The sequence below is a fragment of the Lutjanus erythropterus genome, chromosome 13 (assembly GCF_056507025.1).
Source record: "Lutjanus erythropterus isolate fLutEry1 chromosome 13, fLutEry1.hap2, whole genome shotgun sequence".
Classification (NCBI taxonomy): Eukaryota; Metazoa; Chordata; class Actinopteri; order Lutjaniformes; family Lutjanidae; genus Lutjanus; species Lutjanus erythropterus.
This window is the reverse complement of record NC_139329.1, coordinates 12,895,127-12,908,653: the sequence shown is the minus strand read 5'-3', so window position 1 is coordinate 12,908,653 and position 13,527 is coordinate 12,895,127. Positions and strand designations below refer to the sequence as shown.

Here is a 13,527-nt window from a genome sequence, read left to right as displayed (position 1 = left end):
TACTGGACAAATCATAAAATACTGATAGTTTAACTGCAATATAAAAACTGAAGGAGAGAAAGAAAACTCCTGAGGAAAGAAAAATGCAATAAAATTGCACAGTTTTCAAAACTCTAAAGTGGCGAAATGAAACCTCAAAAGGCTGGTGAAATTAGCTGAGGCCCATTTCAGATTTTGTAAATGTTAGGGATGGGTATCATTAGGATTTTATTGATACCAATATCAGTACTGATAGTGCTGATTGATAGTGACACTAATAAGGTCAGTGATACTGCTTGTCATAATTTGGTGCAAAAAAGATATCACATGAAAATATTCAACAGTTATTTTATTACAAGTCAATTTGTTTCCGGAGTTATTATATTTAGCTGCACTGTCAGTAGAGCCTGATCAAAATATTGGTCAGCTGATATTGGCATATCACAGGTGTATCAGCACTGGCATATACTGTATGTTGTCTGATATGTGCCTATATGAAAACTTTTTTTTTTACAGAACACAATACATATTTTGTTTGTTAGCTTTATCGGCAACATTTTATGCATTTTTGATATATTTTTTTTAAAATTCTGTTTTAATATATTTTGCTCTACTTTTTTATTCATAGTTATTTAGAATTTTTAAAAATATCTGAGAAAGTTCACAGTTTCAGTGCCTGATATCATTTAGGACAAAGTTTAATGTTAGACTGTAAAATATCCTGCCTCACTACAAAACTTTGTGGTCATTGACAAAAAAAAAGTATATTTAATGTATTTAATGTCTGTATAAAGAATATCAGCTGACACCAATATCAGATTGTTTTTTTATTCCTAATGTCAATATTGACACTGGACCCAAAAGTCCAGCAAACTTAGTAAAGTAGGACCACACTTGAGAATATTTAGCCTTGTCATCTACTACCATTACAACTAAAAGTAGGAGCATTGTTTATCCAGGAACTTATCAATATATCTGTACTGATCAGTCAGGAACCAGTACTGGTTTAGTACCTGTTCATGATATACATTCCTAGTCAATATACTGTTGAATTAATAAATGTTGGTCCAGTACTGCGACTACAGCAAAGTATGCTGTGTGTCAGCAACAGATTAACTGATTATTTGCTTCCCTTGCACCATATATGCAGAATTTCCTATTTATTAATAAAGACCTCCCATTTACTGACAAAGGCAATCAAACTGTTTAACAGTAAAAAGCCTGTTTAATTGCAGAATATATTGACAGTACAGTACAGCAATAAAAACACTGTCATATTGCTCCTATTTTACATGTCTTACACACTTGCTGTTCAGCTTATGAAATGAAACAGTAATACGGTACTTATACAGTAATGATGAGAAACACAACATACACACGGGCTCACAGAGCACTTCGCCCATTCCCACTGACAGGTGGCTGTGTTAATTAAGGAATGCACAATATTAGAATAATCATAAGAGCAAGAACAAAGACACAGAGCATTCGATCCCTACAGCGGTGACATCTTCCTCACCGAGTCTAAAGGGACAAACAGGGCTGAAACGACTGGTCACACGAGGAGCAGAGACGCACAGCCACGAAGCCCACAGACGAAAACAAAAAGAAGAATAAAAACCAAAAAATATGGATTACTTTGTACGTACGCAATACATACATGACATGAAATGACTTGACATGGTCCATGGTCATTACTCTTAACTGGCCTTCATTCATCACGTTACAGCCTTTGTAACTTGTACCTCACTTCATGTATCACATGAGTGCTGCTGCATTTCACTACAAAGCGTCAGTTTGTAAGTAAGGGCACCACAGCTGCTTCGTCACAGCCTTCCTCTCCCTCAGCTACCGCAGGATCCTGGGAGCCGACCTGTCGTCAGTCACTGTCTTGCGGAGCCTCACCCCCCGGCGTATCGACACCAGCATATCCCTGTCCTCCTGGGTCGTAGAGGATGGCTCCTGAGGTGCACACAGAGCTGGATCCCCTGGCAGTGAGCTTTGGAAGGGGAAGTGACCCTCACCGAGGGCATGGGCGCTGGCTGCCAGCTCCCCTATCTTCTCTACCAGGCTGTGGCGGTTGGCAGCGAGCAGAGGGTCCTCCTCAGCGCCGTGGGTGGCCATGCTGGGGGCCTGCTGGGCGTAAACAGTCCTGTCCACCCCTCCTCCTCCTCCTCCTCCTCCACAGCCCCAAGCTGTGTCGGGGAGGCTCATCCGCTTTGGAGAAGCCCTCATGTAGTCACTACTAGACAGGTCGTCGCCATACAGAAACTCCTCGCTGCCAGCACGATGCTGCTGGGATGGGCTGGCGTACCCCGGAGAATCTGGCACTGTAGGGGTCTTAACTGGCACGATGGGGGGCCGGATGGGAATGGGCCCAGATGTGGACGGCGTGCGTCTCACTCCAGTTTTGGAGGATGGTGTCCGGCGAATGGTGGCCGTCCCCGATGAGATGGCTCCAGAGCCGCTTCCCCCTGCGCCGTTTGGAGTTCCCTGCAGGGTCTTACCTGCTGGCAGACCCGCTGTGCTGGCAGGTCTCTTGGTTTGGATCATGCGGCGGTAACTCTGAGCGATGTTACTATGTCGCGGGATGGTGGAGGACTTGTCAAAGTCTGCCTGTCCTTCACTGTCAGCATCCCCATTGAGAGAGTAGCACTCATAATCAGAACCTAGAAATAACAGACACAAGACACTTAAGTTAAATCATATATTAACGTCATAATTCAGGTTTAATACCTGTCAAAATTATATTTGCCTCAGTGTTTTGGTGAATTAATATACTCAGCAAAAATACAAATGCAATACTTTTGCTCCCTTTTTCAGGGCTTGAAGAGATGTTCCTTGGACTGACCACAATACAGGACCACTCTACACTGTGCAGCTTCATCTTGAAAAAATACATTTACTCGGCTCTGAATTATGTTTTTTTCGCATAGGGTTACAGATATCATATTTTTTACCCAGGAGGGCATGACCTGCACTGCTCTACCACTGATTGGCTTACCCTGATAATCCTACCCCAAACCTAACCAAACACTCCTCATACCTAAACCTAACCAACCAACTAATAAAGTCAAAGAGTACTAGCCAATCAGAGGCAGAGTGGGCGGGTCATGACTTTGCTTCCTAGGGGGAAAAAAATGGCATCTCACAGAAAAGGTTTTTGATTTTTTACTTCAACTCAACACAGAAATGGAATTAAAAACAAAAGTGTTTATATTTTAGTTGAGGGTAGAAAAATATTAAAAAATATAAACTGACAATATAATATGGAAAAATATGATAAAAATATGTACAATATGTTATTTGAATGAAAGAGCTGCACAGTTTTGTTCAGGAATGGGCAAAGCATTCCCCAGGGAATGTGCAGAAATTCACAGTATGCAGTACAGGAATATTTGAAATGTGCGAGATAGTTGGAGGGTTAAGGGTTGACTGTTACCTTGTGAGGGGATGGTGTCCTCAGAGCAGGAGGGGGTGTTGGTCTGGGTGCTGTAGCCGCTGGAGTACTGCAGAGAGTCCCTGCTGCTCTTCTGCTGCTCCATACTCAAGCCTCTGGTCAGAACCATGGCTAGAGTACTGGCTGCTGGAGAGAGCGGTTCGCCATGCTGAGACAGACACACACACACACACACACACACACACACACACACACACACACACACACACACACACACACACACACACGCACAGATACACACAGATACAGGCAGTTGGGAAATGCATAAAGATTAGCACACATTTACATTTGCAATTCACCACACTGAAGAAATTCTCAGGGCATACAAATTTATATACTTACATTTACATTTTCACTCTTACCTTGGCTGCAATGGTTCCTGGGCCAACTCTCATTCGGTGTGGATCATCCGGTTGCATCCCAGAATACCCCAGTGGACTGGGCGGAGCTTCCAGTTCTCTCATCTTATCCATAGATTCCCTCCTACGCTGCAGAGTGCTGGCCAACGACGGCTCGCAGGAACTCGACTTGGCCCAGTCCTGCAGCGGCAGAAGGAAAAATGAGACTTCCAACTGTGCATCTCCAGCGCTTGCCATCCAACAGTCGTGCAAGTCAGTTAGACACAGAAGCTGCTGGTTAGGCTCATGAGCTGGTTAGGTGCTGATGTAGATATGGGCAAATTAATTTAGGCTTTGTAAGTGTTGTTAAATGAGAGAGCCACCTCAGTTTAGCACATCTTTGTGAGGAAAGATTGGAAAACTGAGCTTGAATGGTGACTGTGAGGTCAATCTTTATGCTCATTAATGTGCATGAAGGCAATAAAGAACACAAGAAGCAAAGAAGCAACAAAGTTTTAAAAGAGAAAACCAGACAACACTTTATAACATTAATAAATGGTAAATTAGACAAGAGTTAAGAATTATTTCACTGTTAACAAAATCAAGTATTTCTTAGTGAATACCAAATGATGTGTAAACCTGTAACACTTTGTTAAATGCTAATAATTAGTTCCCTAACTAAGTGAACTTACTTAAGTAATTTACTTATTTTAATCCAAAGCTTTTCCTAAACCTACCCAACCAGTTTTTGTGCCTGTATTTTGAAAGTCTACTTATGTTGCATATTTATTATTGCTAATTCGACCATGGAGTCCTGCATGTGCATAAATGATGCTAGAGGGGTACCTACAGCATCGTAGTTGGAAGTGTATAGGGCCACTGACCAAGCTGCCATATTTAAGAAGTTGGGAGTGAGAACATGTTGTTTATAAATGTTAACTGTCTGGTTATTGTAAAGATGAAACTGATGTTTATAAAAACCTTTATTAACATTTCAGGGTTGGACCAATGGAAGATATCATCACCCACCACAATGCATGACGACCACTGAGCCCTCCATCATCATAACACTGTGAGTGAAAAGTGCCCTAGGATTGATGAATATGTATTTTAAGTGTCAGAGACCACAAACATGAAGGATGTGTTAATTATGATGGCACCTTGCATCTGGTTTCCTATAAAAGAAACACTATAAAGTACCAGACAATTTGCAATTAATATGCAACATACACAGATATAAAAAGTATAAAAGAAAGTAAATAAAAATGGTATCAACAATATGTCCATCTCGATGTTTCACTGTGGACTTCATCATATGCCACCTTTGAAGACATTGCCCACCCCTAAAACATTATTTGGATGGCTGAAAAAAAGTTGTAACTGATGTTTAAAATACTTTGTAAATGGTTAATAAATACTGTATAGTACATCTATAAATATTTGTTGGATGGCCACTGTAGAGTCACAACTGATGTTTGTTAACTTACCATTGCTTGCTAAATTGTTTATGAAAGATATGTACACATTATTTTAATGTTTGTTAATAGTAAAATAACTATTAACTAAAGTTGAATTAAGTATCTATTTACCACTTATTAATGATGGTTATTATAAAGTGTTACAGAGAAAACCAAAAAGTAAAATTGCAAAAGAAAACAAACCTTCCAGCTAGGAACCTTTGATGTGGGTGAGGGGGTGTTGGATCCAGGGGAGTGGTTAAATGTGGGGGACGCAGGAAGTATGACAGAGAGAGGCCTGATGGTGCCAGTGTGAGAAAAAGCAGGGCGAAAGGTACCGAAGGATGAGCATGAGCCAAACTGCGGAACGGACAGACAAGTCTGAGTCAGGGTGCTCAACATCCATGAATAGTCCACGTCAAAGCGCACTGCGGTTGTCAAGTGGAGCCCACAGGCCTCTTTAAAACTATGGATAACAATGAGTAAAATGCACAGCACATTGTGTACGTGTACGTGTGTGTGTGTGTGTGTCCAATAAGGCGGTGAGATGCATGCAGTACTAACCGCTGTAGGAGAGTTGCACTCGCTGACAGACTGGCAGGTTTCTGAAGCCTCAGAGGAGGCTGAGCTTGTTGATTTCTGGTAAAGGTGAGATGAAGTCAAAAACAGCGGAGTGAAGAGGAAATGGGGAGACAGAGGTAGGTGTGAGAAATGCATAGGAAAAAGGTGAGACTTGACGTTGAAGTGTTGATGAGCTTTAGGAGGAGGGAGGAATTTTTTCGTCTCTGGGGGGGATCTATAGACCATAGCCTAGATCGAAAAATAAAGTAGCCTGTAAGATCATTTATTCAGAGAGAACGTTGCATCAGTTGGTGTGCTGCTGAGTGTGTTCTGTACACTGCAATGTGTTCAGACCGTGAGAGCCTGAATAACTTTATCAGTCCGGTGGGATAAAAATTCAACATTCGCAACTGGTAAAGCTCTATTGCAGCAAAAAGGAAGATCTCTGTCTGAGTTTGGTTATCAAGCTATCAAGCTCTTATTGGAACTTTGGGTCTGTGTCTGAAATTCAAATTCAAAGACTGAGGTGCCAGACGGAGAAAGCATTTCTGTTAAAAACGGAGATTTATTGTACTGTTGATCTACTGTGACAACAAAGTGGTGTTTCTGTGTCCTCTGGCATTACTGCCGGAGAAATCTCTGGAGCTGAAACGTCTGCTACAATAAACTCCCTGATATCCTCCTGATCAAAGTATTTACTTAAGTGTTATGGCTGAGACTGCTACCTGGCTGGTGATGTCAGAGGGCATGGGCGACGGAGGCTTCGAGTGGGTATTGGCATCCTGGGACACGAAGCCTGAGTCATGGGAAGAGACGCTGCTGAGCCGATGGGCTCCTGCAGAGGGCATCTGGAGGAGACTGTTGACAGGACATCACATCAGTATAGCATTCAACATGTATGGAAGATTAACAATGTCTCAATGAAAAGTGAAATACAACATTGTAATTTGTATTTTCTTATTTTGTATGTATTTACTAATTAACTTAACACATTTTTAGTGCTAGTTATTTAGCATTTTGTTTTTAAAAACTGACTGAAGACAGAAAACAGGCGGTGTATTGTGTATTGTGTGTTGTTCAGCAGAGAGCAGTATACACCTGCCAATAATAAATAATGAATAACTAGAAGACTGCGCTCAGTAGAGTTCAGATCTCCACCATGCAAAAGATGGTGAAGCACCTACTGCAATGCCACCAGAACTGACAGATACAACCAGCAAAGTTATTTCATATAGTTTAGGACAGTGTAGTGTGGGTTTTGTTAAAGATGTCTGCAAAGTTTTTTAACAGAGGTGGGACCAAGTCACTATTTTGCAAGTCACGTGTGAGCCTCGAGTCTTTTCTCGAGTCCCACATCAAGCCTCAAATCCTAAACTTTAGGTTTCGAGTCTCAAACAAGTCATAATGCGCTTTTCAAATGTAATGATAGTTTAACAACAGACCTTCAACTTGCCATTCTTTGTGAAACTTAAAATGTTGTTTAGTCTTTGTCTGTAGGCCTTTTTAATGACCTATAAGTTTTGCATACTGCAATTCAAGTCGAAAGGCTTAAGTCCAAGGGAAGTCACAAGTCAAAGACTTTTTAAAATTTTATTGAGCCAAATGTTATCAAATTTGTGACTTGAGACCAGATCTGCTTTTTAAATTTTTTGTATGCTTTAGTCTCAATAGTGTAATGGTATCGTAACTGAGTGTTCTGAGTTCACCTAAATGAATAAACTTAAATGGGATGATAAGCTGAAAATTGTCAATTTCAACACTGTTACTGATGCAAAACATTACAGAAAACCAGGCCTCAACAAGTTGAGAGAAACTTCACTTTAAGTTTTCTGAACTTTTCTTTTTATACAGTGTAGGCATAAATGATTCATCTCCCTTTCTAAAATCTTCCTTGCACCTCTTCATGAAAACTAATGCAAGTGTTTTACATTTATTATGAGTAGGTGCATGCTGCTCTTTGCTGGACAACAATAAAATGCAATATGCCTCTTTGTTTTCTGTTTGATTTGGTTTTAATATGGCTTGAGAAATGAGAAAAACAATTCAATCATTATTTAAGACAAAAGGCTAATTAACTGAATTAATTTAATAATGACAGTAAATTCATACATAAAATATAAATGACAAATAGTACTTTATTTTCCATGTGTTCAATTTGTATTCTTTCAGGCATTTTAAATCTTTCATACAAACACAGTATGCATGTAAAACAGGATTGTGATCAAGATTCTAGCATTTTTTCCTCACTTATTTTGTTCAGAAACTTGTTTTGGGAGATTTATGTGTAGGCCATGGTGAAAACAGAAAAAAACTAAATGAAAAATTGATCACAAAAGCTGAGAACATGAAGGCAGCGTTATGTGAAAATTGTAAATGATGGCATTCTTCTCATTTTGGTGCATCAAAGAGCATTAAAAAGTTATCCTTTCTTTGATTTTTCTTTCCCTCTGAACATAAACAGCTGTCTTTGTGCTTTTTGTCTCTTGCTCCCGTCATTCTCACTCAGCATTGCTTCTCTTTGTCACCCACGCATTTGACAACGTGCAACTTGTACTTCTCACTTTCCATCTGCACTGCCCTCTTTCCCCCCCTGGAATATATCTTAAGTTATCAGTTCTCCTTAATCCTCGTCCTCTAGGATGACGCTTAAGGAGGAATGCCAAATTAAATATGACATATTAAATAACTTCAAATGATTTATAACTAGACACTATCTGTAAGTCATCTTTCTTTCTGCATTGTGTCTTTTCAGAAGTACCCAGAAAACTTGTGTTTCCTCTGTCCTGTCTTTTTCCCCCAGATATAACTGTTGTAATGGGAAAATCAGAAAATGCTTAGTGCTTTTTTTTTATCCACAACTGAATCATGAGATGCTTCTCTGCAAAAAGAGAAAATTCTTTGACCTTCAGCTTGTCAAAAACCTTTTACACATTCAGTGGATGAAATGAAAATTGTAAAGCGGTCAAGCTGAAACCAAGGTTGTTTCTTTATGTGCCAGAAAAAGCTGAGATTTGGGAGATGTAAGTTTTTCGTGCACTGGTCTTATTTTACCTTAAAACCTTCACAGTAACTGGGATTTACAATTTATAACACTGTTAAACATTGTCAGTCAATCAGTCAGTGGCTGCACCATGAATTACAGAATTGTTCAAAATATATAGGAGGTCCTATTCAGACCTGTCACACTCAAAAAAAGTGATAACTTGTCCTACCCAGGTTTGATGATCCGTTAACATTAAAGAAAAGCTTGTTACTTGACCTAGAATGCACCTCTGGCTTACATGTATGAGCAAATTGTTTAACTATCACCATCAGACTTCAGAGTATGTGGATTTTGATTCTCATGCAGGCTCACGGCTGTCAGGCTGTGATGTTTCACAGCTTTGGTCCTAATCTGGCTGTAAGAAGCTTGAGAACTGCAAATCTGCCAGGAGCAGGAGCTGAGAAGCTGGCAAGACGCGACATGTACTGCGTGTTGACTGTCATGTTGCCTGTCACTGATAGTCTGGCTGTGTGGTGAGGCAGGGTCATCTGTTTGTGTTTGCTTGAAAACATTTAATTCCTTCGCTCCTCCAGATCAAGAATGTGCATGTTTGTTCAGATCCAGCATGAATAAAATTCACCGTGAACGACGCACCTGACCCAGCACGTGAAAACGTATCAGATCTCAAGGTGCATTCAGGGATGTACCTGCACATGCTGCTTTTCCTGGAGCCATTGCTACTGGGGGAGGAGGGAGGCGTCTGGTAGGACCAGCTATAGTCGGAGCCTTTCAGGTCCCGGATCACCTGCAGCAACACATAACCATAAGATGATGATGCAGTCACAAAAATAGAAATGGACAACATTACTTCTACATGAGAGGGAGAAAAAATACATGATGGTTTAGACTGATTATGATAAATTACCGCAGATTATGACTTATTTAAAAAAAAAAACTTGTCCAACTTGAAAACCTGACCTGAAGGACATATGAAGGGATAAATTAGTTTTGAAATTAGCACATTTAGTCACACACATGAGACTGTAATAGGTCATCTCGCACATTCTTATCTCTTAAATTTGCATAAAACATCAAACACCATGGTTAATGGCACTGATATATCTCCACACCATTTTTCTAATTTATAGGATAACACGTTGGCAATATTATTTTTGCTGCTGCCAACAAATGTCATGAAATGCCTATCTGTTGCTCTCAGCCTGTAATCCCATTCATTGCTGCTCAAGAGAAAAATGTGTCACAAATGTGTAGTTTCATTTTTAGAAAACGCGACTCAATTTCTGCTCTGGTCTAGGGAGTATTATGACAGCTGGACTGGAGTATGTGAAAAAATACACTTGTTAAACCCATTTTTTTTATACAGTTGTGGGAAAAGTTGCATTTGGTTTTGGACATACAGAAAATACTTGTTAGTGGGATTAATTAATTGTTGTTATTGCTTTTGTTAAAAATGTGCAATATGTAAGAAATAGCCACCTGTAAAACACAAACAGGGGGCAGCATATCACTAGAGCAAGTACTGACTGCTGCTGACTGTAGCTGCTGTTAGCTAGTTAGCTCAGTTAGCTGTGCAGGTAGTGGTCCTATTAGCTGGCTCGAGTCTTTCTGGACAGGGAGCGGTGCTGCCATGGGAACCAGAACCAGAGGTGGGCAAGTGGGCAATGAAAGTGGGCTCAGCAGCCACTCAGTGAACACCAGGACCAGGACTGAACACAGCCTCCGAGGTCAGTTTGACAATGGAATACATCATCCCAGGTTATTTACAACAGCTCCGGGGATTTCATTTCTGTTGATTTTTTTTAATTATTGAATTTCTAAACTAACATTCATACATATTGCACCGTTAATAATATGGTAGATTATCATCAGACATCATTTAACAGCACTGGACTGTAATTGAACAGTCAGATTTGTCATTTTGAGTTGTAATCCACACCAACTCCATCAGCATTAGTAGATTTAGCAGCATTACATCTCTGTTACCTGCTCACTGGCTGGTGGCAGCTTGTGTGGGTCTTCAGTCAGCACAGTGAGGTCATCAACAATGGCCTGTAAATGTGTTATCTCTCCCAGCATGGCAATCTCTACATTCTGGAGGGAAAAACAGGATTAAATTAAAAAGCTACCACCTCAACAAGAGCAAAAGCAAGCAAAAAACATCTTTTCTCATCTAAGCCATTTAAACGTGTTTTCCACAACTCTTAGGTGTTACGAAAGTGAAATGCTCCTCACCACCACAGGCTGCAGCATGTTAATGAATGTACAGTAACGCCCCCTCTCTTCTAGCAGGGCTCGGCGCACTGCCTGCTTCTCAGTCTCCTCCATCAGCAGGTACAGGTCACTGACATCCTGCATGGCACTGTCCAGCTGGGGGCGCAGGTTCCCCCGGCCTGTGCGAGGCAAAGCAAGGGGGTGACACAGAGACACAGAAGCGGAGACAGAGGGTGGAGGGAAGGAGGGAAGATGTGAGCGAGGAGGAGGAGATGAGGAGGAGGAACAAACAGAGATTGGGAATTTGAGGGGTGGGTGATAATTATGGAAGTGACATGAGGGAAGAAAAGCATACACAGTGCAGTGAGGGAGGAGGGAAAGAGTAAAAAATGAGAGATGATTGGAGCACATAATGATAAACTGCTGTTGTATTGGAGGTCAACGCACTGACAAACACTCAAATGGTTCATGTACACGGCAATGAGAGGACACTGAAGACACATCATCAGTCATGAGTTGATGCAAAGCAACTGGTGTTGACTTGAAGGTCCTGAAATGGATGTGATGATTAGACACACAAAAGTAAACAGAATGTCCTAGAGTCATTCAAGACCACATACCACAATGACACTAGACAATGCAATAGATGGAGGATTGTGAAATAATGAAAGATGGATGTGATGAAGATGAAGATGAAAACAAAGATGCCAAATTACTCTGCCAGTTAAAAGTTTTAACATACCGCAGAATATTTTTTGCATTTTTGGCTCAGTCTCAAACAATGCACTCACTTTAACTACCACACAACTTCAAAATATGAGTGAGGAATATAGTTTTGAGTGAAATCAGATTTGTCTTCTGCTATATGGCTCCTGAAAAGCTCCAGTTGTCTTTAGCAGGCAGCACACTGCACATTTCTTGGACCACTGACTTTACATTTAAGGGTCCAGTGTGTAGGATTTAGACGCACCTAGCAGTGAGCTTTCAGACTGCAAACACCTCATCTCACTCTCCTCTTCAAGCATGGAGGAGAACCTATGGTGGCCGCGAAAAATGCGAGAGGCCCTGGGCTACTGTAAAACATGGCGGGGCAACATGGTGGCTTCAATGGAAGAGGACCAACGGTCTCTGTAGACAAAAAGGTTCAGTCTAAGAGAGGCCTATTCACTTACTTTTTAAAAGGGCCAGGACTAATAAAATAAACAATGTAAACACCCATAAACTTAAGACTGTTAGCAAATTATTTAAACAAAATCATGCAGATCAGCCACCAGCTGAATAGGCCTAGGGTAGCAAGAACACAATTCTTATTTTCAGGTGATTATATACTCACTCAAAAACATACTTTTGACCATTATATTCCATTTATGCCATATTCTGCCAATAAATCCCAGTAAATATTGGACCTTAAACACATTCTGGCTTAATTGGCTAATCTTTCAGCGTACCTGCATTTAATAAGGCACTGATTAAAGTCCCATTTAGTTTCTGACAGGTTGTTAATTAATGGGTCCTTAAAACAGAAGTTTGGGTCTTTAGTGGTAGAACACCGTCATCATGAAGGAGCCAAATGTCAGCTCATGACAGAGAAGCTTTATTACTCAGATGAATGACAGATGGTCTGGTTGATAAGTGGCCAAACGGTTGGCAGTTTCTTACTCTATTAATAAGTCGTTCAGAAAATGGAAGGGCTACACTTGAAACAGGTCTCGCAAACTAACTATTCGTGAAAGACAAGGAGCAAAGATGTAACGCTGTTTCTCAATGGGCATTCGTCATAGAAAACATTTTGTCTTGTCACGGTAGGAGGCATTGTACCTGCTGACTCACTGTCACGGCTTAAAAGGAGAGCAGAGCCTTCGTTAATGTTATTAGCAACACCTGTGCTTTTCCTGCTAAGACCTGCTCTTTTTTCACTTATAACATGTATCACGTACAGGATATTTATAGTGAGTGCACTGCTAGAGGTTGAGTTAAGGAATAGTTTGATGTTTTGGGAAATATACTTATTCAATTCCAGAGAGTTAAATGAAAAAAAGACACAACTCTCATATCTGACTGTCATATATGGAGCTACTACCAGCAGCTGGTTAGCTTAGCTTAGCATAAAGACTGAAAAAAGGGGGGGGGACGGCAAGCTAGCTAGCTCTGTAACACAACAATATAGCATTCTTACATTGACGTTTCTGTATGGATTAAACTAATAACATACTTTCTAGTGAACCTCTAGAGTAATCATGATGTCCACAACTGTTTTTTCTTGTGAATCAGCAACAAAAGTAGCAGTAGCAAAAGCACAGTTATGGGTGGGAACATGAGACAGACACACTTAAAAAGAAATTATTTGGCTGATTTTTTTTTTTTACTTGAGTAATTGGTGAAATTTCCAACTCATGTGCCAAGACAGACTTTGTGTTGTTGTCTTAGGGCATTAACTTTTCATATGTAAACTATGAAACAAAATGTGGGTGAAAATTTCTATTTATTTTCTTTATTTATTCTTTCTTTATTCAAATTTTT

At 40.3% G+C, this 13,527-nt stretch overlaps 1 protein-coding gene across 3 annotated transcripts in view; it reads right to left on the bottom strand.

The window, feature by feature from the left end:
* Positions 1–1,184: 1,184 nt before the first annotated feature.
* The window catches only part of mtss1la (MTSS I-BAR domain containing 2a), a 37,730-nt gene continuing 25,387 nt past the window's right edge, over positions 1,185–13,527 (bottom strand). The window contains exons 7-15 of one of the 3 annotated variants that reach the window (XM_084733873.1): positions 11,029–11,186; positions 10,780–10,887; positions 9,483–9,580; positions 6,518–6,650; positions 5,796–5,870; positions 5,436–5,591; positions 3,799–3,975; positions 3,419–3,584; positions 1,185–2,645 (exon numbers count right to left, since the gene is read on the bottom strand). In XM_084733873.1, the coding sequence (XP_084589999.1) occupies positions 1,825–2,645; positions 3,419–3,584; positions 3,799–3,975; positions 5,436–5,591; positions 5,796–5,870; positions 6,518–6,650; positions 9,483–9,580; positions 10,780–10,887; positions 11,029–11,186 (1,892 nt within the window). In that variant the 3' untranslated portion in view covers positions 1,185–1,824. The remainder of the gene's footprint in view (positions 2,646–3,418; positions 3,585–3,798; positions 3,976–5,435; positions 5,592–5,795; positions 5,871–6,517; positions 6,651–9,482; positions 9,581–10,779; positions 10,888–11,028; positions 11,187–13,527) is intronic. The other 2 variants (XM_084733874.1, XM_084733875.1) reach the window with 2 other exon arrangements.